The 26,027-nt window shown below is 33.8% G+C and overlaps 1 protein-coding gene across 1 annotated transcript; it reads left to right on the top strand.

Annotated features, from left to right (window-relative positions):
* The first annotated feature begins 11,055 nt into the window (after positions 1-11,055).
* DEFB114 (defensin beta 114) lies at positions 11,056-18,515 on the top strand. Its single transcript, XM_058736150.1, has 2 exons — positions 11,056-11,062; positions 18,334-18,515. The coding sequence occupies exons 1-2, from the start codon at positions 11,056-11,058 to the stop codon at positions 18,513-18,515; spliced, it is 189 nt and encodes a 62-aa protein (XP_058592133.1).
* The last annotated feature ends 7,512 nt before the right edge of the window (positions 18,516-26,027 follow it).

Raw genomic sequence — 26,027 nt, 5'->3', positions numbered from 1 at the left:
TTGAACAGATCCATAACCAGTAAAGAAATGGAATCAGTAATGAAAATTCTCCCAGCCAACAAGAGTCTAGGGCTAGCTGGCTTCCCAGGGGAATTCTTCCAAACATGGAAGAGTTAATATCCGTTCTTTTTAAGCTGTTCCAAAACATAGAAATGGAAGGAAAACTTCCATACTCATTCTATGAGGCCAGCATTACCAGACAAAGAACCCACTAAAAAGGAGAATTACAGACCAGTTTCCCTGATGAACATGGATGCAAAAATCCTCAACAAGATAATAGCAAATTGAATCCAAAAATACATTAAATGAATTATTCACCAGTATCAAATGGGATGTATTCCTGGGCTGCAGGGGTGGTTCAATATCCACAAATCAATCAATGTGATACATCACATTAATAAAAGAAAGGATAAGAACCACATGACCCTCTCAATAGAAGCAGGAAAAGCATTTGACAAAATACAGCATCCTTTCTTGATAAAAACGCTCAAGAAAGTAAGGATAGAAGGAGTATACCTCAACATCATAAAGGTTATATACAAAAGATTCAACAGCTAATATCACCCTCAATGGGGAAAAACTGACAGCTTGCCTCCTAAAGTCAGGAACACGACAAGGATGTCCACTCTCACCACTATTGCTCAACATAGTACTGGAAGTCCTAGCCTCAGCAATCAGAAAACAAAAGTAAATAAAAGATATCAAAATCTGAAAGGAAGAAGTCAAACTTTCATTCTTCCCAGACAACATGATACTCTATGTGGAAAACCTGAAAGAGCCCACCAAAAAACTGCTAGAACTCATACATGAATTTAGGAAAGTCACGGGATATAAAATCCACATATAGAAATCAGTTGCATTTGTATATACCAGTAAAGAAGCAACAGAAAGAGAAATCAAGGAATCAATCCCATTTACAATTGCACAAAACCTATAAAATACCTAGGAATAACCTAACCAAAGAGGTAAAATATCTGTATGCTGAAAACTATAGAAAGCTTATGAATGAAATTGAAGAAGATACAAAGAAATGGAAAAACATTCCATGCTCACAAATTGAAAGAATAAATATTGTTAAAATGTTGATACTGCCCAAAGCAATCTGCACGTTCAGTGTAATTCCTATCAAAATAACACCAGCATTCTTCACATAGCCAAACAAACAATTCCAACATTTGTATGGAACCACAAAAGACCCTGAATAGCTAAAGCAATGTTGAAAAAGAAAACCACAGCTGGAGGCATCACAATCCCATCATGTAATCCTGCATTACAAAGCCATAATCATTAAGACAGTGTGGTATTGGCACAAAAACAGACACATAGACCAATGGAACAGAATAGAGAACCCAGAAATGCACTGACAAATGTATGGCCAACTAATCTTTGACAAAGCAGGAAAGAATATCCAATGGAAAAAGACAGTCTTTTTCAGCAAATGGTGTTAGGAAAACTGGACAGCAACACACAGAAGAACGAACCTGGGCTACTTTCTTACACCATATACAAAAATAAACTCAAAATGGATGAAAGACCTAAATGTAAGAAAAGAAACCATCAAAATCCTAGAAGAGAAAACAGGCAACAACCTCGTTGACCTTGGCTACAGCAACTTCCTATTAGACATGTCTCTTGAGCCAAGGGACATAAAAGCAAAAATGAACTATTGGGACCTTATCAAGATAAAAAACCTTCTGCACTATAAAGGAAACAATCAACAAAACTAAAAGGCAACTGACAGGATGGGAGAAGATATTCCCAACTTACATATCAGATAAAGGGTTAGTATCAAAAATCTATAGAGAACTTGTCAAACTCAACACCCAAAAAACAAATGATCTAGTGAAGAAATGGGCAAAAGACATGAATAGACACATTTACAAAGAAGACATCCAGATGACTAACAGACACAAGAAAAGATGCTCAATATCACTCATCATCGGGGAAATACAAATCAAAACCTTAATGAACTACCACCTCACACTTGTCAGAACGGGTAAAAATAACAACTCAGAAAAGAACAGATATTGACAAGGATGCAGAAAAAGACGAACATTTTTGCACTGTTGGTGGGAATGCAAACTGGTATGGCCACTCTGGAAAACAGTACAGAGGTTACTCAGAAAATAAACAATAGAGCTAATCTATGACCCAGCAATTATACTACTAGGTATTTATCCAAAGATTACAAAAATGCTGATTTGAAGGGGAACCTTGCACCCCAATGTTTACAGCAGCACTATCAACAGTAGCCAAAATATGGAAAGAGGCCAAATGTCCATTAACTGATGAATGGATAAAGAAGATGTGAGATAAATATAATGGAATATTACTAGGCAATCAAAAAGAATGGAATCTTGCCATTTACAACAATGTGGATGGAACTAGAATGTATTATACTAAGTTAACTAAGTCTGTTGGAGAAAGACAACTATATGATTTCACTCATGTGGAATTTAAGAAACACAATGGATGAACATAGGGGAAGAGAAGGAAAATTAAGATAAAAACATAGAGAAAAGCAAACCATAAGTGACTATTAACTATAGAGAACACACTGAGGGTTGCTGGAAGGATGTGGGTGGGAGATAGGCTACATGAGTGATGTCATTAAAGAGGGCACTTGTTGGGATGAACACTGGGTATCATATGTAAGTGATTAATACAAAATTCTTCTCCTGAAACCATTATTACACTATATATTAACTAACTTGGATTTAAATAATAAAAAAAAAAAACTAACCCAAATATTTTAAGAAAAAAAAGAAAGGATTCGAAAATACTACATATGAAAGTATTCAAAACAAAGAGAGAATATATGCATTACTTCCCTATACATTGACAAATACATTGTTGAGAGGAATTGAAGAAGTAAACAATGAAAGGTGGGAATACAAACTGGTGCAGCCACTCTGAAAAACAGTATGGAGTTTCTTCAAAAAGTTACAAATAGAACTACCCTACAACCCAGCAATTATACTACTAGGTATTCAACCAAAGCATACAAAAATATAGATTCTAAAGGATACATGCACCCTGATGTTTATAACCACATTATCAACAATAGCCAATCTGTCCATCAACTGTTGAATGGATAAAGATGTGGAGTGTGCATGTGTGTGTATATATGTGTGTATATATGTATATATGTGTGGAATGGAATATTGGAATGGAATATTACCCAGTCATCAGAAAGAATGAAATCTTGTCATTTGCAATGATTTGAATGGAGCTAGAGTGTATTATGCTAAATGAAATAGGTCAGTCAGAGTAGACAAATACCATATGATTTTACTCATATGTGGAATTTAAGAAACAGTACAGATGAACCTTAGGGTTTGGGAAAAGAAGAAGAGAGGGAGGCAAACCATAAGTGACTCTTTACTATAGAGAACAAACTGAGGATTGCTGGAGGGAGGTTGGTGGGGGGATGGGCTAAATGGGTGATGGGTATTAATGAGGGAATTTGTTATGATGAGCCCTGGGTGTTATATGTAAGTGATGAATCACTAAATTCTACTCCTGAAACTGATATTATACTAGTTAACTAACTAGTTAAATGTTTAAATGAAAACTTAAGAAAAAAGAGAGAAGTAAATAATGAAGAGATATATATTGATCAGGCATTGGAAATGTTAAAATGCCAAATTTCATCATATGGGACTACAGATTCAATAAAATCTCAACCAAAATACCAGCTGGCTTTTAAAATAGGTATTGACAATCTTACTTAAAAATTTGTGTGAAAATTTACCAGACCAAAAATAACCAGGAATTGAAGATTGAGAACTAAGTTGTAGAGATGACACTACTTGATTTCAAGTTTTACTATAAAGATTCAAAAAAAGAATTTGGTATTGACATAGAGGAGAGAATGAATCAGAATGAATCAGAATGTAAAATGTTGAAACAAACTCAATATATGTAATCAACTGATTTTTTACAAAGATGCCAAAGAAATTCATCTGGATTATATCTACTCTAATAAAAAGATTCCTACATATTGGAGATTCAGTGTCAAACAAGAGAAATACAGTTCTTCCCTAATGGAGTTTTTAGTTTTGTTTAAATAAAACCATGACCAATAAAGAAATCATGTGGAGAAATCTAAGATTTTTAGTATAGGAATTTGTGTCCCAGTAAAAAGGAACTTTTCCCCCCAAGACATTGAGAGTTCTAACCCCTTCTGCTCACTTTAAAGGAACCTTTCCAATCTACATCCACAAGGTATTGTATTTCTTCATCCTAGAACTGGTTTTACAACAATATGTAAAAGCTATGGCATGAGTAACTAAGATAACAACACCAAACAGACCTCTAGATACTGAGAAAATGTTCAAGGAAAAAAGAATAACACAAATAAAAAAAACTCTTTTAAATATATTTGGAGAGGTATTCAAAAAGATCTTACATCAACAAAACAAAAATACAGCTTCTATGGCAAAAGAACAGAGAAACAGATAAGGGCACTTACATCTTAAATATGATTGCTAAAAAAAAAAAAATAGTAACACCAAAAAGTGAAAGATATTTAAATCATAAAATGACAACATAAGTAGACATAAAAATAAGATAGTAAAGACAAAACTAGAGAGGGATATTTCAACATTTGACCAAAAGAAATCCCCTAAAGCGAGAAAATAAATATACAAATAAGGAGAGAAAGTGTTCATCAGAGAAAAAAAATATAAAAAGAGAAGAGAACAATTCCTAGATTTGAAGATACAGGCTCACTGGTTTTAGATCTAACTCATAAAAAAAGAAGTTCACACCAGGAAATGTGTGACTATAAAATCTGGGTTACAAATTATAAAGAGAATGTCCTAAAAAGTGTCATGAAAGAACAAAAAATCAAACCATTTAAAAGGAGCTAACCTAATTTTGGATTTCTCATCAGGGAGACTGTATAATAGAAGTGGCTAATGACTTCACATGATTTTGAACATAGATTTTACATCCAAATAATCAGATATGAGGGCAGAATAAAAATATTTCCTTGCATGGAAATTCCTGCATTTCCTATATTTTTTTTTTTAAAGAGCATTTCTGGATGGAGAAAAAAACAAAAAAGAATACAGGAGATGCAAATAACAGTAGATTCAGTGCAGTTAAACAGGTTCAGAAACTCTTAGAACAAAGAAGGCACAGGAAGAGCCTATCATACTGGGACAAACTTGAGGATGAGGACTGATCATTATCTATATCTTTTATTCACATCTAAAAGAAAACTACAGGAAAAAAAAATTTTTCCAAAGTGTCAGAACCAAAAGTTAAACAATGAAAACTAAAATACGTGAAAACATTTGAGAAAAAAAATGAGAGAGATAATAATAAAAGAAAACAAGAAGAAAAATAGTAAAATACTGGTAATAATTCACTTAACTTTGAAACCAACAACATTTGTCTTTGGTTAGCACAGTGTTGCCACATTAGGTGCATTAAAAAGGCAATAAAATCCATACTGCTTATTGTAACACAGTATTTCAATATAAAACTTAAGTGCCTCCATTCAGAGTGCAAACATTATCCCAGACAAAGGTAAAAGGCAATGTATAACAACAGGTGAATGAGATGTGCAAAGTAGGGAGGAAGGTTGGAGGAAATGGCAAGGGAACTAATATCCTTATTTTAAATAGAGAAAGTTGAATGTTGTGGCTAACGTTGGTGGGAAAAAAGTGTTTAAATATTTGAAGATAAACTAAAGAACTTTCAAAAATTAATATAACTTTCAAATATTTGAGGAACAGAACAGCACAGGAGTGTAAGTGATCTGAATCCACATTTTTCTTGCGGGAAACCAAAAGATACATTCTGTAGTTGGCAGGCAAGGACAAAGTATTAAGCTGGGTCCTAATTCTTATGTTAATAAGAAGATCTAAAATAAGGAGATTGAATAGGAAATTATTTCTATTCATTACAAGATCTTTTTTTTTTCAATCCTTATTGTGTACCTATATTACTATGATAAAAAAAACTTAAAATGAATGGAGACTAATTGGGCTTTTCTAGGAAAAAGCAGAGCTCCCTAAATATTCAAGTTGCATCTGAAAAGAATATAGTGAAAATTAATGACAAAAGTGAGGCCTCCTATCTGTTATTTGGTAAATTAATAGTTTAGGGAAATCAATGGGATAACTGAATATAAGTCAGAATTTGGGATATATGGACATATTGATGATATTGTATACCGAATTAGAGACTAGAATGTATTTTGAAAAGTAATCAGGAGTTTAACCAACATGGTAATGTTCAGTTGTTTACATCCGAAATGGTAGATATTTCTCTTAAACCCACTCCATGCATGCCCTTTATGTTGATGTTTAACTGATCACCATCGATACAAGGATGTCATGTGTACAGGCTGCTTCCACATAGAGATTCCTCTCTAAAGATCAATAATCTCAAGTATTCTCAATTTGGGTAATTCTACCCACAGCCCTAGTCAATGGTGCAAAGACAAGTACACCAAATTAAAACAATTTCCGGATAAAGAGTCTTTCTTCCATTTGAAAACTATAAATAGTAAATGTCTTTTGGCTTTTTGGAAAGCTAGTCTCTAGATTTTGTTACCAAATCTTTCAGCAACTTCTTTCTGCAGAATGAAGATCTTTTACTATTTCCTCCATTTTCTGTGTTATGTGACCTTCATTCTACCAGGTAAAATAGATGTTTGTTTATATGTAACATAGAGCTTACAGCTAAAAATAGAAACACCAGATTATGAAATAGAAAATGCAGTTTCTTAACAATCTTGTCAATTCAAGAAGTCTCTTGATTATGTTGAATTTCAGTTTACTCATATAGAATAGTGTTATACTAATGTACTCGACTCAATTTGAAAATTAATATGTAGATAAAATGAAATGATTCAGGTAGATCCTTTGGCCTTGATTTCTTTTAGATATTATCATTATTTTTTTAAATATAATTTTAAAAATGTATTTGCAAACTTCAGAAGTGAAGGCTTCATATTAAATTGGGCCCAGGGAAGGTGAATGATTGAGAATAACAGAATATATCTCTTGTGATATTAATAACAGAATCTACAAATTGATCCAGGATCCAGTCTCAGAATACTCTGGGTAATGAAGCACAGCAGGAATAAAATGTCAAATAAAGGCATAGTACTGCAAAAAAATCCTTGTTGGTTAGTTAATGCATTAGTAAAGAAATTAAGCAATGGCTTTATTTTTTTAAATGTTTATTTATTTATTTTGAGGGAGAGAGAGAGAGAGAGAGAGAGAGCAAGCATGAGTGGGAAAGGGACTGAAAGAGAAGGAGAGAGATAATATCCCAAGCAGCTTTGCACTGTCAGTGCAGAGCCTGATGCAGGACTTTAACTCACCAACAATGAGATCCTGACCTGAACTGAAAACAAGAGTCAGCTGCTCAACTGACTGAGCTACCCAGGCACTCCAGCATTGGCTTAATGGATCAATTAAAAATAAATAATCAAAATACGTAGTGCAATAAAGTGCTTTATGGTGATTATATGATTTTCTTGAGAGGTGTATCCTCTGAGGTAATCCAGGCTCTCTAACAACGAAGATGTAAATTGATATGCAGAAGTATTTGTATTTGGACCTAGAAAGTTGGAACTTCAAAAGGTACAACACATAACAGAAAGAGAATTTAATTCAAACTTAGAAGATTTTTTATATTTGAAAGTTTATTTATTTATTTTGAGAGAGAGAGCTAGGAAGGGGCAGAGACAGGAGAGGGGGAGAAAGAATCCCAAGCAGGCTCCACACTGTCAGCACAGAGCCCAATGAGGGGCTTGAACCCACAAACCAAGGGATCATGACCTGAGCCCAAATCAAGAGTCAGATGCTTAACTGACTGAGCCATCCCAGTGCCCCAAACTTAGAAGATTTAGATTTTATTATTAGCTTCCTACTTAATAGCTTGTGAACCTTGCCACTCAGAGAATTTAAGTGATTTACCAAAGTTTTTAACAATAAAACAGAAAATGTAAGCAGAATCAATAACAATCACAATTTTTTTTAGAATAAAATGTCTGCTGTAAAATGTACTTGTTAATTGTATGTACCTCAAAAGACTGCAGTTAGGATTTAGTGCAATAATGCACCAGTAACTAGTCCTACAAACTGAAAATTAGTCTATCAATTTGGGTACTATTATAATTATTATGGCTGTTACTATTATACTTATTATTGGTAATGAAAGGGGACTGAGGAAGTAAGGACCTCAAATATGATTAGGGAGGATGTTGAGGTGCATGGGGCTAGCGTGTCAAGCAATAACCACGTAACAATGAGTGGCTAGTAATCTGAGCACAGTGCTGGACACTAAGGAAACAAATAAAAGAAAGACTCAGTAATTCTCTAGGCATACTTAAAAATATAGTTGATTAAATTCAGATAAGTCAATAAATTGCTTGATTTAGAAGATTTATATAAGTATGCTTTAAATAGCAAGAATGGTGGGATTATGGCCTAGCAATTGTAGAGGTTTGGGAAAATGTCCTGAATTCTCTGATGAAGAGCTTTGAAATTAGGGATAAGACTCTTGCATTTAGACTCTGGAAGATGAGAGAAAAAAAGGGCAGATAATTAAATACGAGTGTCTAGAATGTGCCAAACCCCATTTCATAACTTCTCATGTAGATATCTAACCTGACCTTCCAGATAACATTGTCAGATACCTGTTATTGCCTCTTTTTAAGAAGAGGAAAATTACATCAGATGTTTTCAAGGTCACACTTATTATACTATATGTGGTAAGTAGAATATAAATACTGGAGTGCAAGATCCTAGCATATTTGTTCCTTATATTTCATCAGGTTTTCTATAGAAGGCACTGAGGATAATGTAAAAGCTGAATAGATTATTTGGTGAAAAGCAGTGAGGTCACATGGGAAGATAGCTGGACTTCAGATGTAAAGGGTTTGGATGTACAGGATCTATACCATCAAACTCAACATTTGCTGAGCTTTGCAGAAAGCTTTAAATAATGCAATGAAGACCTTGTGGTCTAGGAATATGACCACAAACTTTCCTTTACTTTTTGATCATTCAAACAGATACTAAATTATAACGTCTACTGAAATGGACAGAATGCTATATATTTGGCCCTTGCTAAACTAAAAAATAGGGAAAGTAATACAAGGTTTCAGAGCGAGTGGCTTTGAAAGAGTTCATAGAGTAATAGTACCAATCGCACAATGGTGTGGTTTGGCTATTGGTAAAACCTTCAAGGCTCTAAAGAAGCTGTAAAAACTGTTCAATCTAAGTGGATACTTTGTGAAGATGTAAGATGAGTGTTTGATCCAAGCAGAGTGATACCATGCTGGAAAGTGAATTACAGAAAATTGATAGAGAACAATGCTGACGATGGTTAAAACAGAATGAACAGTATTTTAAGCAGTGTTTTAGTACAAGAGTAATATAATCCACAGAGATAGTGAAAACAGCGTACTATAGTGATTTATAGAGTGAGTTTGCCATCAAATAGATCAGAGTTTATATTAAGGACCTGAGGCTCCTTTATGATTGCGGAGAAGCTTTAATTCTTTTAACTGTACAATGGATGGTAAGATCATTAATTTTATAAGGTTTTGCAAAGATTCAGAAATAATGTAAGAAAAATATTTACCACTTTGAATATCATATTGCAGTACTTCGAGAAATGGAAAAAAAAAGAAGTAAAAAACAAAAAAGGGGGAGAGGAAATAGTTGAGGAGAAGAAATACAAGATGGTTTCCCTGTATAGCCAGTTGTTAAGATGTGTCAAAATGGATCTTGAATGGCAGAAACATGGTGGCCTTGGAAACTTTATGATATATTGCATGGTGAATGGGAAGCTGAGTCTAAAATAGTGGAAGAGAGACATTCACCTGTGTTGAAATGTTTGTGAGAAGACAGTATCAGTCCCAGTGCTCAAGAGTATATTACAATTATTATTATTTTTTATTTTTTTAAATGCTAACGATTATTTATTTTTGAGAGAGAGACAGAGAGACAGAATGTAAGCAAGGGAGGGGGAGAGAGAGGGGGAGTCACAGAATCTGAAGCAGGCTCCAGGCTCTGAGCTGACAGCACAGAGCCTGACTTGGGGCTCAAACTCACGTGAAACTGCAAGATCATGACCTGAGCTGAAGTCAGATGCTTAACCAACTGAGCCACCCAGTTGCCCCTAGAGTTTATTGAATTTAAAATCAAGTTGATTTGGTTACTTGAAAATTATGATAAAATGTTGGAAGAAAAGTGGAGCTCGTTAAAATAAATAACCTTCTTCAATTGGCTAGGATTTCACAGATAACTAAATATCTTCCCCACTAATCCAGAAAGCTGATGTATGACAAATACCATGTTAATGCTTCCTTTGTGGCAATGATTAGTTTAATTAATTAATTTACATTAGTTAAGGTAATTTGCAAATTAGTCATAATTTCTTTCTATATTTTTACCCACCTGACTTAAAGAATTATACTTTCTTGAATAAGCCAAGGAACAAATCAAACACAAATATTAATACATTAGAACATTTATGACTTTCATATGAGGGTACTATTAACTGATATGAAGTCTCTTCAATAGTAGAGATCCAGGCACTAACCATAAGAAAAGATTTAAGTAACTCTTGCCAAACTAACAATATTTGAGGAATACAAAAGAAAACAAGGATTTAATTCTAAGACCTGACTACAGCTGGGTAAGAGATGGGGAAGAGAAAGTGATATAAAATACCCACTTACCTAACTTTGAGTTAAGACATCAAAGTCCAGGGAATTGACAAATAATTCAACATAAAGAGGCTAAAATTATTTTATTTAAATTTGTCTAAGGTAAAATTTTTCCTACATTCAGGTGAAGTCTGGAAACCCATTTGTTAAACATATGTACAGTATATTAACAAGTATTTATTACTAATGATTATTTGTATGTGTACACATATTCATCTTAATAGAATTCCATTTTGTCATTCTGTAGTCAACCTCCAATTTTCACATCTTCAGGTTCCTCCTCTATAATCATAAAATAATTAAGGGTCCTAGAGGCAGCCAAGTCTACCATGAGTATCTAGTGTGAGACAATGTCCGGTATGTCAGTTTCCAACTTTTTTTTTAATGTTTATTTATTTTTGACAGAGAGAGAGAGAGAGAGAGCACGAGTTGGGGAGGGGCAGAGACAGGGAGACACAGAATCTGAAGCAGGCTCCAGGCTCTGTGCTGACAGCTCAGATGCAGGGCTAGAACTCACAGATAGCAAGATCATGACCTGAGCCAAAGTCAGACATGCAACTGACTGAGCCACCCAGGAGCCCCAGTTTCCAACTTTTTTTGTAGAGGCCATGGATTAAATATTTAAAATGTTGAAAGCTGGGTTAAGCATGTATTAGTTTTGCAGCAAACGTCGGCAATTTATTTGGTCACTGAAAGCCTGAGGTTGTTTGTTTGTTTGTTTGTTTTTTATTTGAGAGAGAGAGAGCAGGGTAAGAGGGGCATGTTCTGGAGCCAGACAGGGTCTCGATCTCATGACCCTGGGATCATGAATTGAGCCTAAATCAAGAGTTGGACGCTCAGCCAACTGAGCCATCCAGGTGACCCAAAGCCTCAGGTTTCGTATCTGAACAGCATCTACCTCAAAGTTTTAGACTAATTAAATGAGATCACATGTAAAACATACTTAAAAAAATACCTGACACATAGTAGGTTTCAATGAATGAAAACTATTTGTGTTATTATTAGTTTTTGAACCTAAACATATCATATTCTCTTTCAACTCTAGGATGAGAATCATACTACTTTGTCTGCCTGTTTCATGTCCTTTTTATACTGCTTGTGTTCATTTGAATAACCCTTACTAATTTTTTAGGGTCTACATTTTCATATCACTTTTTTATGATACAACAACCATGACAAAAGCAAACACTTAACCTGTTCACACATTGGACCCAATATATTTCTCTATTATGGTACTTAATTAACCTCTCTCTCTCTTCTTCTCTCTCTCTCTCTCTCTCTCTCTTTTTTTCATGCCTGTGTATTTATCTCTTTGCCTCAGTGTTTTGCTTTACCTCCAGAAAGAGCACACTGCCTGGTTTAAAAGTTGTAGTTAACAATGATTTAGCTTCAACTATAGTCTTTTGTTCACCATTAATTAATAACAGTTTTTAATCTGTGAGAAACTATTATGTTCCAAGCACTGTTGTAAACTTGTTTACATGTTAACTCATCATGTTTCACAAAGACTCTGTGAATGAGGTACCTTTGTCTCCATTTTAGAGATGATGCAACTAAGGCTCTTAGAGCTTACCCAAAGTTACACAGCTAACAAATACCAGCATTCAAATTCAAGCTTACAGTCCATGGCAGCCAACTCATCTTCACTCCGCAGTTATAAAGAACTATCCATATGCACCATATAAAGATTTTGAAAAACAAGAATAGTGGTTTGTTTTCTCTACCTGTTGTTACAACACACTATAAAATTATAGTCTGTTTCACATAGCAACTTGATGTTAAAGCACACTATAAAATTATAACAATTTTTTCATATAACCTCTCCTATGTACTGAGGGGGATAGATGGACAAAAAGAAAAAATACCATAAAACAATTGGTTAAAGGCATTACAGAGTAAACTGGTCAATTAAAAGTTACAGTGAAGAGATTGTGTTGAGATCAACCTCTGAAACAGCTCTTCTCCCTAGAAGCATCTATCTATTCTTAAAAAGGCAAGAAAGAAGTTGAAGAGCAGAAATCTGATAGCCTTGTGCTACCTTTGGGGCAAAAATTATAACTCAGTCTGTGAAGGAAGGAGAACTATAGAAATACTGGTATGTTTTGGCTGAGGAACCCAAAAAACTACAAGCTAGGTCTAAGTTAACAGGATGTTAGTCCAACTGTCCAGTCATCCCAGGAACGAATGCCCAGTTTTACATTATCTTAAGTTCCATAAATGGTTTAAGATTATCCAGGAAGGTTGCCTGGTAGCCATGGAACAATACGAAATGGAACAATAATAAGTCATTTCTGGAGAAAGATAATATTCTAGACCTCAAGGTATTTTCTTGATTTTTCATTAAAAATGTATGGCACCCAGGGGTGCCTGGGTGGCTCAGTTGGTTAAACAGCCAGCTCTTGATTTTGGCTCAGGTCATGATTTCACAGTTCGTGGGTTCGATCTCCATGTCCGACTCTATGCTGACAGGGCAGAGCCTGCTTGGGATTCTCTCTCTCCCTCTCTCTCTGACCTCGCTGCTTGCTCTCTCTCTCTCTGTCTCTCTGTCTCTCTCTCAAAATAAATAAATAAACTTAAAAACAATGTATGTGACAAAAGTAATCAGGAACAAGTGAAAACAGGACTGTCCTATCAAAAATCAGTTCTGATGCTTCATCAGCACAAGAGAACAGATGAACAAGGGATTCAGATGATGAAGTTACCAGACCCAGACTTTAAAATAACTGTGTTTTTGTTTAAATAAATAAAAAAAAGTAAAAACTTGGCATAGAAGTGAACACTATAACAAAGAATAAAAATAAAATTCCCGAACTGAGAAATATAAAGCAAAATGAAATATGTAATGAATGTGTTGAATAGTAGTTTATACATAATTGGAGAGATATTTAATGATGATGAAAGATGAACCAGAAGAAAATATCCTGAATGAAACAAGAGGTTGAAAATAGGGGGAAAAAAAGTGAGGGAGGGAGGGAAAGATGAAGGAAAGTAGGAAGGAAGGCAGGGAGAAAATAAAGAAGGAAGGTTGGAAGGAAGAAAGAAAAAGCATAGTTAACTGCAAAAACAAAAACAAAACCCTAAAACAATAAAGTAAAGCAAAATTTGAAGAAAACAACAGATCACTTTCAAAGGATCATATGTTAAATTGGAAGCTGCCTTCTCAAAAAAGACAATAGGGAAAGAAGTCAAAAGACAATGCAGTGAAGTCTTCAGAGTCCTGAAAGAAAATAACTGCAATCTAGAATCCTGTATCAAATGAAAATACTGTTCAGGAGTGAAGGTAACATAAGGTTATTTTCAGTCCAATAAAGACAGATTTCAAAATCAGAACTCCTATATTAAGGGAATTCTTAAAAGCACTATTTTGCCAGAAAGAGAATGATTTTCTGTATGGAACTTAGAAACACAGAAAAACAAAATTTTTTTTGATAAGACTTTGATAATTTGAAACTTCTAGCATAAACAGTAAAATAATAATAAAAGATAATATAACTACACATAGTAAATGAGAAGATGGAATTATAAAAAGTAACCAATAAATACAAAAGACAGAAAAAATAGCAGAATATATTTTACCCATTATATTACTATTATAAATATTAATGTGCAGTTAAAAAACAAAAGTGAATCTTTTGAATATAGTGAGTATAGTTTTAAATATAGTGAATAGTTTACATGAGAAATAGCTAATATATGAGAAAATAGAAATTATAAAAATCTAGGGGCACCTGGGTGGCTCAGTGACTAAGGTCTGACTCTCCATTTTGGCTCAGGTCATGATTTCACAGTTTTGTGAGTTCGAGCCCCGTGTTGAGCTCTGTGCTGGCAGTGCAGAACCTGCTTGGGATTCTCTTTCTCTCCCTTTCTCTTTGACCCTCCCCTGCTCACACTGTCTCTGTCTCCAAAAAAATAAATAAATAAAATTATAAAATCTAAAGGATAGGAAAAGATGTAAAAACCCAACAAAAGCATGGTGAAGTAGCTATATTAATATTATATGAAGTAGACAGTAAGAAAAAAAATGCATTCCTAGAGACATTCATGGTAATAAAAGATTCAATTCAACAGGATAATATTGCAACCATAAATTTAATGCAACAAATGACTTCGGCTTGAAATATGTAAGAAAAAAGATAGAAATACAAAAAAACAGAGAACATTAGAACAATGGGCGATAATAACACACTTTCCTCAGTTACATGGAACAAAGGGAAAAATGGGGTCATCTGGGTGACTCAATCTGTTAAGTGTCCCGCCTCAGCTCCGGTCATGATCTCATGGTTCGTGGGTTCCAGCCCCACATCAGGCTCTGCGCTGACAGCTCAGAGCTTGGAGCCTGCTTGGGATTCTGTGTCTCCCTCTCTCTCTCCACCTCCCCTGCTCATGCTCTGTCTCTCTATGTCTTCAAAAAATAAATGGACATTAAAAAAAAATTTTTTTAAGAGAAAAGGAACAACATAAATGTAAGAATAAAGAAGATATAAACATGAAGACTAACAAAACTTGACCTAATTCAAATAAGAAATATCAATGAGTACTAGAGATATTTTATCTAATGGTAATAAAAATGAGATAACACAAAGCTCATGGAATAAAGCAACAGTAGTGTTTACAGGAAATTTATACCATTATATTCATATATCTAAAAAGAATTAATTTTAAAAATGTAAATGAAATTTAATTCAAGAAATTAGAAACAGAAAATCAAATTAAACCCAAAGTTATGAGGATATAATAAGACATCAGCAGACACTAGACAAAATCATAAAAGCTGACTTTTGTTTTCGGAAAGACTAGTAAAATTAATAAAGCTTTAAAAATGAATAAGTCATAAGACTGTACAACAAGATGAGACCGTAGTTATAGTATTGTATATTTCAAAGTTGCTAAGAAAAAAAAAAGAAAGTTGCTAAGAGAGTAGAACTTAAAAATTCTCTTAAAAAGAAATCAATAAAGCTTTACCAAAACTGAAAAAAAAAGAAAGGAGGCAAAAATGAACTTTATCAGAGATATTAATGCATTGCTACAGGTAACAAAATTATATTGTAACGATATTATGGACAACTCTATGATAATGCATTCAAAAATTTATTTGTAATGGCTAATTTCTGAAGAATACAACAAAATTAATCTGACCAAAAAAAGAAGAAGAAAATATAAATACTTCTAAACTCACTAATGGAATAGAGCCCATAATAATTAAACTTCCTACAAAGAAAATATTTGATACAGATGGCTTCACCGTTGAATTCTACCAAACTTTAAAAAAGAAATGTAACTGATTATACACGAACTATTTCAGAGAATATAAAATGAAGGGATTCTTCTAACTCATTTTGTGGGATACACATTACCTGGTGTAAAACCGATAAGGACATCCTGAGAAAGAAAACTAAAGGCCAACTTCACTCATGAATATGGATGCAGAAATCTTTTAAAAAATAACTAGAATCAAAACCCAGCAATATCAGAAAAGTTGCTTGAAATTCATGGATTGCAAGATTAGTATAGAATTCTAAAATCAATGTTACCACATGAACAGATTACAGGAGAAAATATATGATCAGGTCAATAAATACAGATAATTATACAAAATAATATACAAAAACCACTACATTATAATAAATTTGAAATAACTAATTACATAAAACATAGATGAATCTCAAAAACAAATCTTCAGCAAAGGAAATCAGACATGAAGATGTATATACTGTGCCATTGCATTCACATAAAGTTTTAGAATCGTCAAACTTAGACAAAATATTATGTCAAGATAATGGTTTATTTTGAAAATGAAAGAGTAGAATGGAATATGATTGACAGGGAGCACAAAGTGATGACACCAATGTTCTACTTTCTGATCTGGATGATGTTTACATAAGGGCTTAATTTTCAATAACACTCTTCATTGAGTATTTGTGTTTGGGCACTGTTCTGCAAGTTTTATTTTACTTTTTTCTTAATTTATATATAAAGAAATAAAATACAATAAATCACGTTTTTTCTATATATATCTTGATTAGCTTATTTGTTTTTGTTCCAAGTATCGACATCTGCTTACCAAATAGAATAAATAGTTAAAATAGGCCTAGAGTTTGTGAGAATTTAGAGTACAGCAGCACTAAGAATATCATGAAAATCATCTCAAGGCATGAAGAGAATATTTCAAAAAACAATAGGGGATAATTATTAATGATTTAGGAGAAACGAAGTTAACTACATTTCTGATAATTATTATTGATTTAAAGAGAAAATACTATAATAAATAAAATAGACAAATGAAAAGATTTCATGCAAGAATATCTTATAGTGAAGGTGGAATACTACATTAACTGCTCTGTATATTTCTGTACGTTTAATTATAAGAGTCTTACATTTTAAAAAATGAGCATGCATTGTCTTATAATAAAACTGTTGTTATCTAAAAACACAATTAACAAAATAAAAACAACGATAGAAAAAAATTGTTTTGCAAATAATGGGTAAAAATTATTACCCTTAAAATATAAAGAGCTCTTGGTAATTCTTCAAAAAGACAAAACAATTCTTAATGAGTGTGTGACTAATAACAGAGAATAAAGTTATGAAGCAAAAATTGATAGAACTAATAAGTGATTATAGTAAGATTATAGGATACAAGGCTAACATATAAAGTCAATTGCTTTCCTATACACAACAATGAACACGTGGAATTTGAAATTAAAAACAATATCATTTATTAACACCCCCGCCAAAATGAAATACTTAGGTAAAAGTCTAATAAAATATGTAATGATCTATATGAGGAAAATTATAAAACTATAATAAATGGAATCAAAGAATTAGATGAATAGAGGAAAAAAATCATGTTTATGGATAGGAAGACTCAACACTTTCAAGACATCAGTTCTTTCCAACTTGAAAGTTTCCAACTTTCCAGTGTAGGTTCATCCTTGCTAAAAAATGTACCCTTCTGGTGAACGATGTTGATAATGGGGAAGATTATGCATATATGGGGGCAGGGAGTACATAGGAAATCTCTGTGCCTTCCTCTCAATTTTGTTATAAATCTAAAACTGCTCTAAAAAATAAAGTCTTTAAATTTTTTTAAAAAGAACTCATATGAATTCTTTTTAAAAAAATTATATAACAACATAACAAGAAAAATATATGAACAATTAAAAAAGAAAAAGTGTTCAAAACAAATACCAGTAGCATAAAAACTAAAATTGCAGTGGATACCATTTTATTTGGGGGGAAATTTTACATATATTGTTGGTGTGGATATAACTCTTCCACAATTATCTTAAATATGTCTCATGTGAATATTAAAATATGTACTAAAATTTTGCTTCTTATCATAATCCTAAAATATTAAAAATTTAAATATGACCTAATTGAAAAAAACTGGATGAATTGTCATATGTTTCCACGGAATATTATGTTGTTCTAAAAATTTTAAATCTTGTTGAGGAGAATAATATATAACATAAAAATGTAATATAGATTAATTTAAAACATATTTAAGTATTAAATATATATGTGAATGTATAATATTTTAGTGTTTTCTTATTTTTTGACATTTTTCTTTTGTTGCAATGTACACATAGTACTTCTTTGTAATCAGAAATAATATGTTCTTAAATAAGAGATCAGTAATTTCAGTTACTCTTCTTTTACTATAGCCACATGTACCTTGGTGGATCCTAATCGTTGCTCACAAAATTTTGGTTACTGTAGAAGACGCTGCTTTAAATATGAAAAGCAAATTGATATATGTCTCTCACCAAGTAAAATTTGCTGCATTGAGAGGTTGTTTGAAGAAGACTAATCTTGAAGATGTACCTGTGACCAAAGAAGTTCATACACCAGTGCAGAGAGGTATAGGAATATAATTAGAATTTCTGTAATAAATAAACACATAAGCCAATATCGATATCTTCCTCTCTAGATGTTAATTACATATTCCGTGGAATGAGGTAGGACCTTTCTTATTTTCTCTAAGCTAAAGGTTTATGATAGTGATATATCTGGTGTTAGCTTTCTAACAAATATGGATACAAGTTTTATACAACCACTTTTGATCTGTCACGAGTCACCTAAACTTATACAATTGAACATTTACCAACTTAACCATGACCTTAGTAGAAATCTGATTCATGAAAATTAATACCCATAGACTTATCAATTGTCTAAACGTCATCATCATGTTATTGACATTGAGGAACAGAAAACCTAAGCACAAAATGAATGCTTAAGCCACAGTAGAGTACGGTGATACTCATGGGCCATTCCTTTATTCTTTCCAAGTTCTGCTCATTCACAAAGGCATATTCATTGAATACTATGTAATACTAATACTATTTAACTGTGTTCCAATACAATGTGAACTTTGGCTAGAATCTAGACTTATAAAACCTTAACTGGGCATTTTTGTACTTAGTCCTGAATGGGGTGGGAAAATGCATAAAATCTGTTATTTCATCCACAATGTAATTACTAGACAGCACAAATAGTCTCTGTAATGATAAAAGTTGGGGATAAAAACATGTCAACCCTTTATCAATATTCTACCAAGTTCCCAGACATATTTAGGGGACAACTAGGTAATAGAGTGTCTTAAAATGCCTCTTAAAGCATGAATCAACTATCTCTAAAAAGCCAACTAAAATAAAGACAAAGTAATATCCAAATGATTGAGCATTTGGATATTACTCTCAAAGAAGACATGCAAATGGCCAACAGATACATGAAAACTTGCTCAACATCATTCATCTTCAGGGAAATTCAAATAAAAACCACAATGAGAAATCTATCACCTTACACCCTTTGATGTGGCTAGTATTAAAAAGGCAAGTGACAACAAGTCCTGGCAAGGGGAAAAGAGAGCCCTGTGCACTGCTAATGGATATGGAAATTGGTATAGATACCATGAAAAACAATGTAGAGGTTCCCCAAGAAATTAAAAGTAGAACTACCATATGACCCAGCAATTCCACTTCTGGGTCTATATCCAAAGTGAATAAAAATAGGATCTCAAAGAGGTATCTGCACTCCCATGTTCATTGCAACATTATTCACAATAGCTAAGATATAGAAACAACTTATGTATTTATCTATGAATAAAAGGATAAAGAAGATGGATAAAGACTGTGTGTGTGTGTGTGTGTGTGTGTGTGTGTGTGTATGTCAGACCTTTGCTGGGGGCTGAGGATCCTGTGTGATTCTTATACCATAGCAGGGAGTGAAGGCATTGAACACTAACATGTAGCAGAAGCAGGAAAGCTAGGGACTGAGAAACTAGAGAAGGAAGTTGGTGAATCACGGGGTTCCTATCTGCGTAAGAGATAGAGTGGGGACAAAGATAGTCTCTGGGACAAAAGGAAACCTGAAAGATGAAGAGAAGTGAGCCCAATGTTGTGGCTGCACAAGAGAAAGTGGCAAGGAGAGGGGAAAGGCACATTCAATGCCACAGAGTTGAGGAAGTACACAAGAACCTGAAAATTACAGCAAATCTGGAATAAGAAAAGCAACTGGAAGTGGCTTGAGGCTAGACTGGGAGGACTTGAGGACCGCGAGAAAGAAGCTAGGTGTTCTCTAAAGGGCAATAGAAAACCATGGAGGGCTGATCATGCCATATACATACATATATATATATACACACACACACACACACACACACACACACACACAATGCAATATTATTCAGCCATGAGAAAGAAGGAAATCTAGACATTTGCAACAACATGGATGGATCATGAGGGCATTGTGCTAAGTGAGATAAGTCAGACAGAGAAAGACAAACACTGTATCATCTCACTTGTATGTAGAATCTAAAAAATCCAAACTAATAGAAACAGAATCGGGTTGTCAGGGGCTAGGAGGTGGGAGAAATGGGAGATGTTTGTCAAAATGTACAAACTTCCAGTTATAAGATGAATAAATTCTGGGTTCCAGTGTACAGTATGGTGACTACAGTTAACAAAACTGTATTATATACTTGCAAGTTGCTAAAACAGTAGTAGATACTGAATGGTCTCACCACCAAAAAAAAAATAAATAAATAAGACAAACAGTAACTATAGATGGATAGAGGTCTAATCTAATCACTTCACAATATATATGTGTATCAAATCATCACATTTTATACCTTCACTTGTACACTATTTTTCAAACATATCTCAGTAAATCTGAGAAAATAAATATCAAGTTGATGTGAGATGGAAGCAATACTGGCTGAATATGTTCCTGCTACTATTAAGCCTAGACATCTAGATGGCCGGTTCTATGCTTTCACACCTTTTATTTTTCTTTTGATGTTTACATATTATTATGATGGAGAGACAGACAGAGTGTGAGCAGGGGAGGGGCAGAGAGAGGGAGACAGAATCTGAAGCAGACTCCAGGCTCCGAGCTGCCAGCTTGCTTGGGGCTTGAATCTACAAACTGCAAGATCATGACCTGGGCGGAAGTCAGATGTCTAACCGACTGAAACACTCAGGCACCCCTATGCTTTCACATCTTTTATCTTCTTGATGTCTTGTCAATTCTTCCATGTGCAAAAGAAGGTTTCTTCCATGGTCCCATATCACTGTTTTACCTGTATAGTCTATATAAAAGCTGTACAATAGAAATATGATATGAGCCACATACACAAGCCATATATGTAACTAAATTTTCCGGTGATTACATTGGAAAAAAAGTAGTGAAATTACTTTTATCCCAATATATCTAAAATATCTTTAAATTTTTTTAACGTTTATTTATTTTTGAGATAGAGACAGAGCATGATTGGGGGAGGGGCAGAGAGAGAGAGGGAGACACAGAATCCAAAGCAGCTCCAGGGTCTGAGCTGTCAGCACAGAGCCCAATGCGGGGCTCAAACTCATCAACTGCAAGATCATGACCTGAGCCGAAGTTGGAGGCTTAACCGACTGAGCCACCCAGGGGCCCCTAAAATATCTTTAAAGATATAATCAATATAGGGCGCCTGGGTGGCTCAGACAGTTGAGTGTCTGACTCTTGATTTCGGCTTAGGTCATAATGCCAAGGTAGTGGAATCAAGCCCCACGCATGGAGCCTACTTAAGACTCTCTCTCCCTCAGCTGCTCTCCCCCACTTGTGCGTTCTCTCTATCCATCTCTGTAAAATAAACAAATAATAAAAATAAATAAAAAGATAATAAATATGAAAAATAATGAAATATTTTATTTTATTTTTTGTATTAAGAACTCAAAATCCAGTGTCCATTTTTACACTGATCGCACATTTAAGTTGGAACTAATTACATTTTAAATTCTCCCTGGCCTCATTGTGGGAAGTGGCTACTCTATGGGCAGTGTAGTTCTCAATCTCCTCCCTTGCTGATTTCTACTGAACTTGCTAGGTTGCTTTTTTCTTTCATTCACTCAACAAAAGTGTTGGACACTAATTGTGTTTTAGAGTGACAGCTCCTTTTGATTTTTCTCAATGGAGTCTTCATAGTGGTGTAACAGAAGGAAGACACAAATGGCTTTGAAAGTGTAGAGATTTCAATTTGCCACTCAAGAGCTGTGCTAAATTGGATAAGCTATTTGGTTTCCAAGGACTTCAGCTTTGTTAGCTGTAAAAATATAAAAAACCATATTCTCTGCCGAGTTCTGTAGAAAGGGGAATTATAAATGTACTACATTCTAAGTTTGTTAAAAAGTCCTCTGCAGATGCTCTGACATGTAACATTGCTCAAAAGTACGAGTCTCCCCTCTGTACTTTTAAACATGAATTTGTATTCACTGTTCAGAACCCCACATAAAAATCCTTCCAGTTTTACAACATTTAATTCATCATAGGTTGGAAAATTCCTTTATAGTTGAAACCTACAATTCCTTGTCCCACATTCTCTACCAGTGTAACCACATCCCTTTAACGTCATGCATCATAGCTGTTACTCTTGATATGATTTTTCAAAGTATTTAGAAAAAAAATTTGTTATATTCAATTGTATTTTATATGTCATTATTTTCATATTATATGTGATTCATTTGAGATTTCCTAAATCTTTGTGACTTAAAGATCTCCTTTTTGGTTTGTGTGAATTATTTCTTCATATAGTTTGACAGGACATTTTCCTCCATCATTGTTGTAATTTTCCTTCATCATCCAGCACTCTATCCATAGATGTTCTCCAAGGTTTAGTTTTTGGTTCTCTGTGCTTTCTTTAGTTCGGTTCATAACCCCCCACCCCCAATCCTACTTCCTCTAATGCTCTCCACGATCTTTTTGTAGCTTCCTTTGGAAAATGTCTACTTGAAAATTCTGTTTTCAATCCAAACTCAAAATATCTAAAAGAATTTTGAGAATATAGGAGAATGAGCAGGAGTCTTTTAGTATTTATCTAATGCCATGCAATCACCCCAAACTTAGTGGCTTAAAAACAAATAATCATCAATTATATCATGTGGATCAGCAGAATCAATCTGCCTGTCAAGACCTTTTGCTTAACCAGAACCTCACATGGGGGACCTAGGATGACTTTTAGGTCTGAAACCCAGAGCTCCCTAAGACATCTGTTCAATACTAGACATTGTGGGGGAACCTGGAGAGTCAAGAGACTGCCTAAAGAAAGAAACAGAACCAGAGCCGACTCAGGTCCAGCCAGGGTGTAGGGGCTCTCATTCAGATGGCTCTGCCAGCTTTGAATGGTCAGGAACACAGAGAAATTCTAGGAAGCTACTCCAAAGTACAGACATAGTGAGGCAGTGTGCCCTGTATAGCAGGGTCCAGGGAAAGGTCTTTCCTTGATGGAGTATCAGTGTGATACTACATGCTAATGCAATGAAATGTGATAGAAAAAACTTGTTATCTGTTATGTTTATACCTATCTTCACCATATTTGGTATCACCATTAAAAACATTTTCTTATTCTTTCTTTACATTCTGTACAATCACTACTTACTTGCAGGGGAGCATCTGAGACCTTAAGAAAAGCAAGGAGCATCTTTTTGAAACCTGCTTTCCCCTCTCACCCCACATCACTTTTAAACTGCCTAGAAAGACTGGAAACACAAAGTAGTCAAGAGGTAGTCTAAATATCTCCTGGTGCATGTGGTGGACATGTTATGGATACATAGATATTCATAGAAATTTATAAAAGGCTTCGATTTATCTTGATATGCCCAAGTTCACAAACTACTGGAGATATTACAAATGATTCTCTTTCTACAGACATTCATTTCCTTGTAATGACTTCATAGTTCATCATGGCATGAAACTGTCATGAGTTTATTTTTAATAATTTCCCTAGTTATGCTCAATTATTTCAATTTCTCATTGTTGCATTGGACACCTGTGCACATACAATTTCATGCACAATTTTATGCACACTATAAGCAGAAGGAATGGGAAGTTTTGGAATTCATGGGCCAAAGTGTATGTGAATTTTTAATATTTATACACAGCCCATTTCCACAATGGGCCCACAACTCATGATTGCTCTTTAAAAAACAACAAAAACAAAAAAGCAGTATGCAATGGTCTACAAATATTCATAACTGTCTTCATTTATATCTTCTTAAATCCTAAGGAGTTAACTTTTTTGGAAATATTTATCATATTTATATTATTCTCCTGTGACGTCCTTTTTCATAACCATATCTCAGTTTTCTTTAAATTTTTTTAATGTTTATTTATTTTTGAGAGAAGGAGACAAAGCGTGAGCAGGGGAGGGGCAGAGAGAGAGGGAGACACAGAATCCAAAGCAGGCTCCAGACTCTGAGCTGGCACACAGTCCGACACGGGGTTCGAACTCACAAACCGTAGGATCATGACCTGAGACGAAGTCGGATGCTTAACTGACTGAGCCACCCAGGCGCCCCCCCCAATCTCTTAGTTTTCTTTAGTGCTATTCATATTTTTTAAATAATTTTGCAGCTGTTATTAATGTCCATATTTATATCAAACCTTTGGCTATAATATGTGGCAAATATTTTGTTCAAAATTTGCTTATTTTTCATTCATAAAGAAATCATAAATTTGTATATGGCTTGATTTTATTAGAGTTTGTGTAGCTAAGTTTTTTCTTGCTTAGAAAGGCCTTCTCTGCAACCAGATTATAAAATGTTTCTATATATATTTTGATATATTTTAAATACATTTATAGGTATACATACATGTACACACAGAAACAGATATATTTCACATTTGATTATTTTTGCTTTAAGTAAAATAAAGTAAATAAATTATAAGTAAAATAATTGCACTAGAAGTATATAATTTTTTTCTAATAGTTTGCTAATATCATTTGTGAATATGCCATATTTTCTACATTGATTCGAGATGCTATATTTATGAAAAACTAAACTTTTGAATATATATATGGGCCTATTGATCAATTCGCCTATATTTTTAAGAAACACCATCTTATTTTTATTGCTGTAACTTTATAGTATAAAGTACATCCTTCTTTATACTCCTTTTTAGGTTACTTTATCTTTATAAGATCCCCTTGATCTTATCTGTTCTACTATCAGAAATCAATGCTACAACTCTGATATCACACAGAGTCTCACTTCCCCGGGTTCTTAAAAAATTTCTTCTTTTGAAGAACAAAGAGACTTTGTTATTGCAGTTTTATTCAGCACATTTGATGGACTAGTAATTAAATTATTAGATGAGCACAATGTTTTACATTATGAATACCAGCTTAAGTGATATGTGATCTGATTGCTTAAGATAGTCAATGATCTCTACAGATTTATTCTAGAAATTATAAAATTATTTATTGGAAACCATATTAGCAGGATTATCTATTTTGATGACTTCATCATAATAACATCACATATAGTTTTCTAGTATTTTACATTTACAAGCATTTTTTATCAATGTCTTATGTCATAAGCAATGAAATATATCAGAGCAAAAGAACATTTCTCCTGGGAAGATTTCAAAAAAATTTTGTCACACACATCTTTCATTAAACAGTGTATAAAGTGGTCAAGAGATGGGACTCTGGTATTCAACATCCTCAGTTCAATTCTCCTCTCTACCATTTGTTAACTGTACTTAACTGGGAAAATTACATGATCTCCTTATGTCTGAGTTTCCACAACTATTAGTTGGAAATATTTTTACCTACATCCTCATAGAATGCTATAAGGATTTAACGAGTTGATGTGTACAAAGTGTTCAAAACAGAGAGTACATGGTAAATAATCACGAATGTTAGTCCTTATTATTCAGTGAAAATGGATGTGAAGCCCAGATAGGTGAATTGATCAAAATGTTTCTTAGGAAGTCAGCTGCATATAGAAAAGAACTAAACTATTCTAACTTCTAGACAAGTACACTTTCCAGATGCAAAAGAGGC

This window comes from Neofelis nebulosa, chromosome 6 (genome assembly GCF_028018385.1).
Source record: "Neofelis nebulosa isolate mNeoNeb1 chromosome 6, mNeoNeb1.pri, whole genome shotgun sequence".
Classification (NCBI taxonomy): Eukaryota; Metazoa; Chordata; class Mammalia; order Carnivora; family Felidae; genus Neofelis; species Neofelis nebulosa.
Note: the sequence above shows the minus strand (reverse complement) of the source record. Positions and strands in the feature narration are given on the sequence as shown.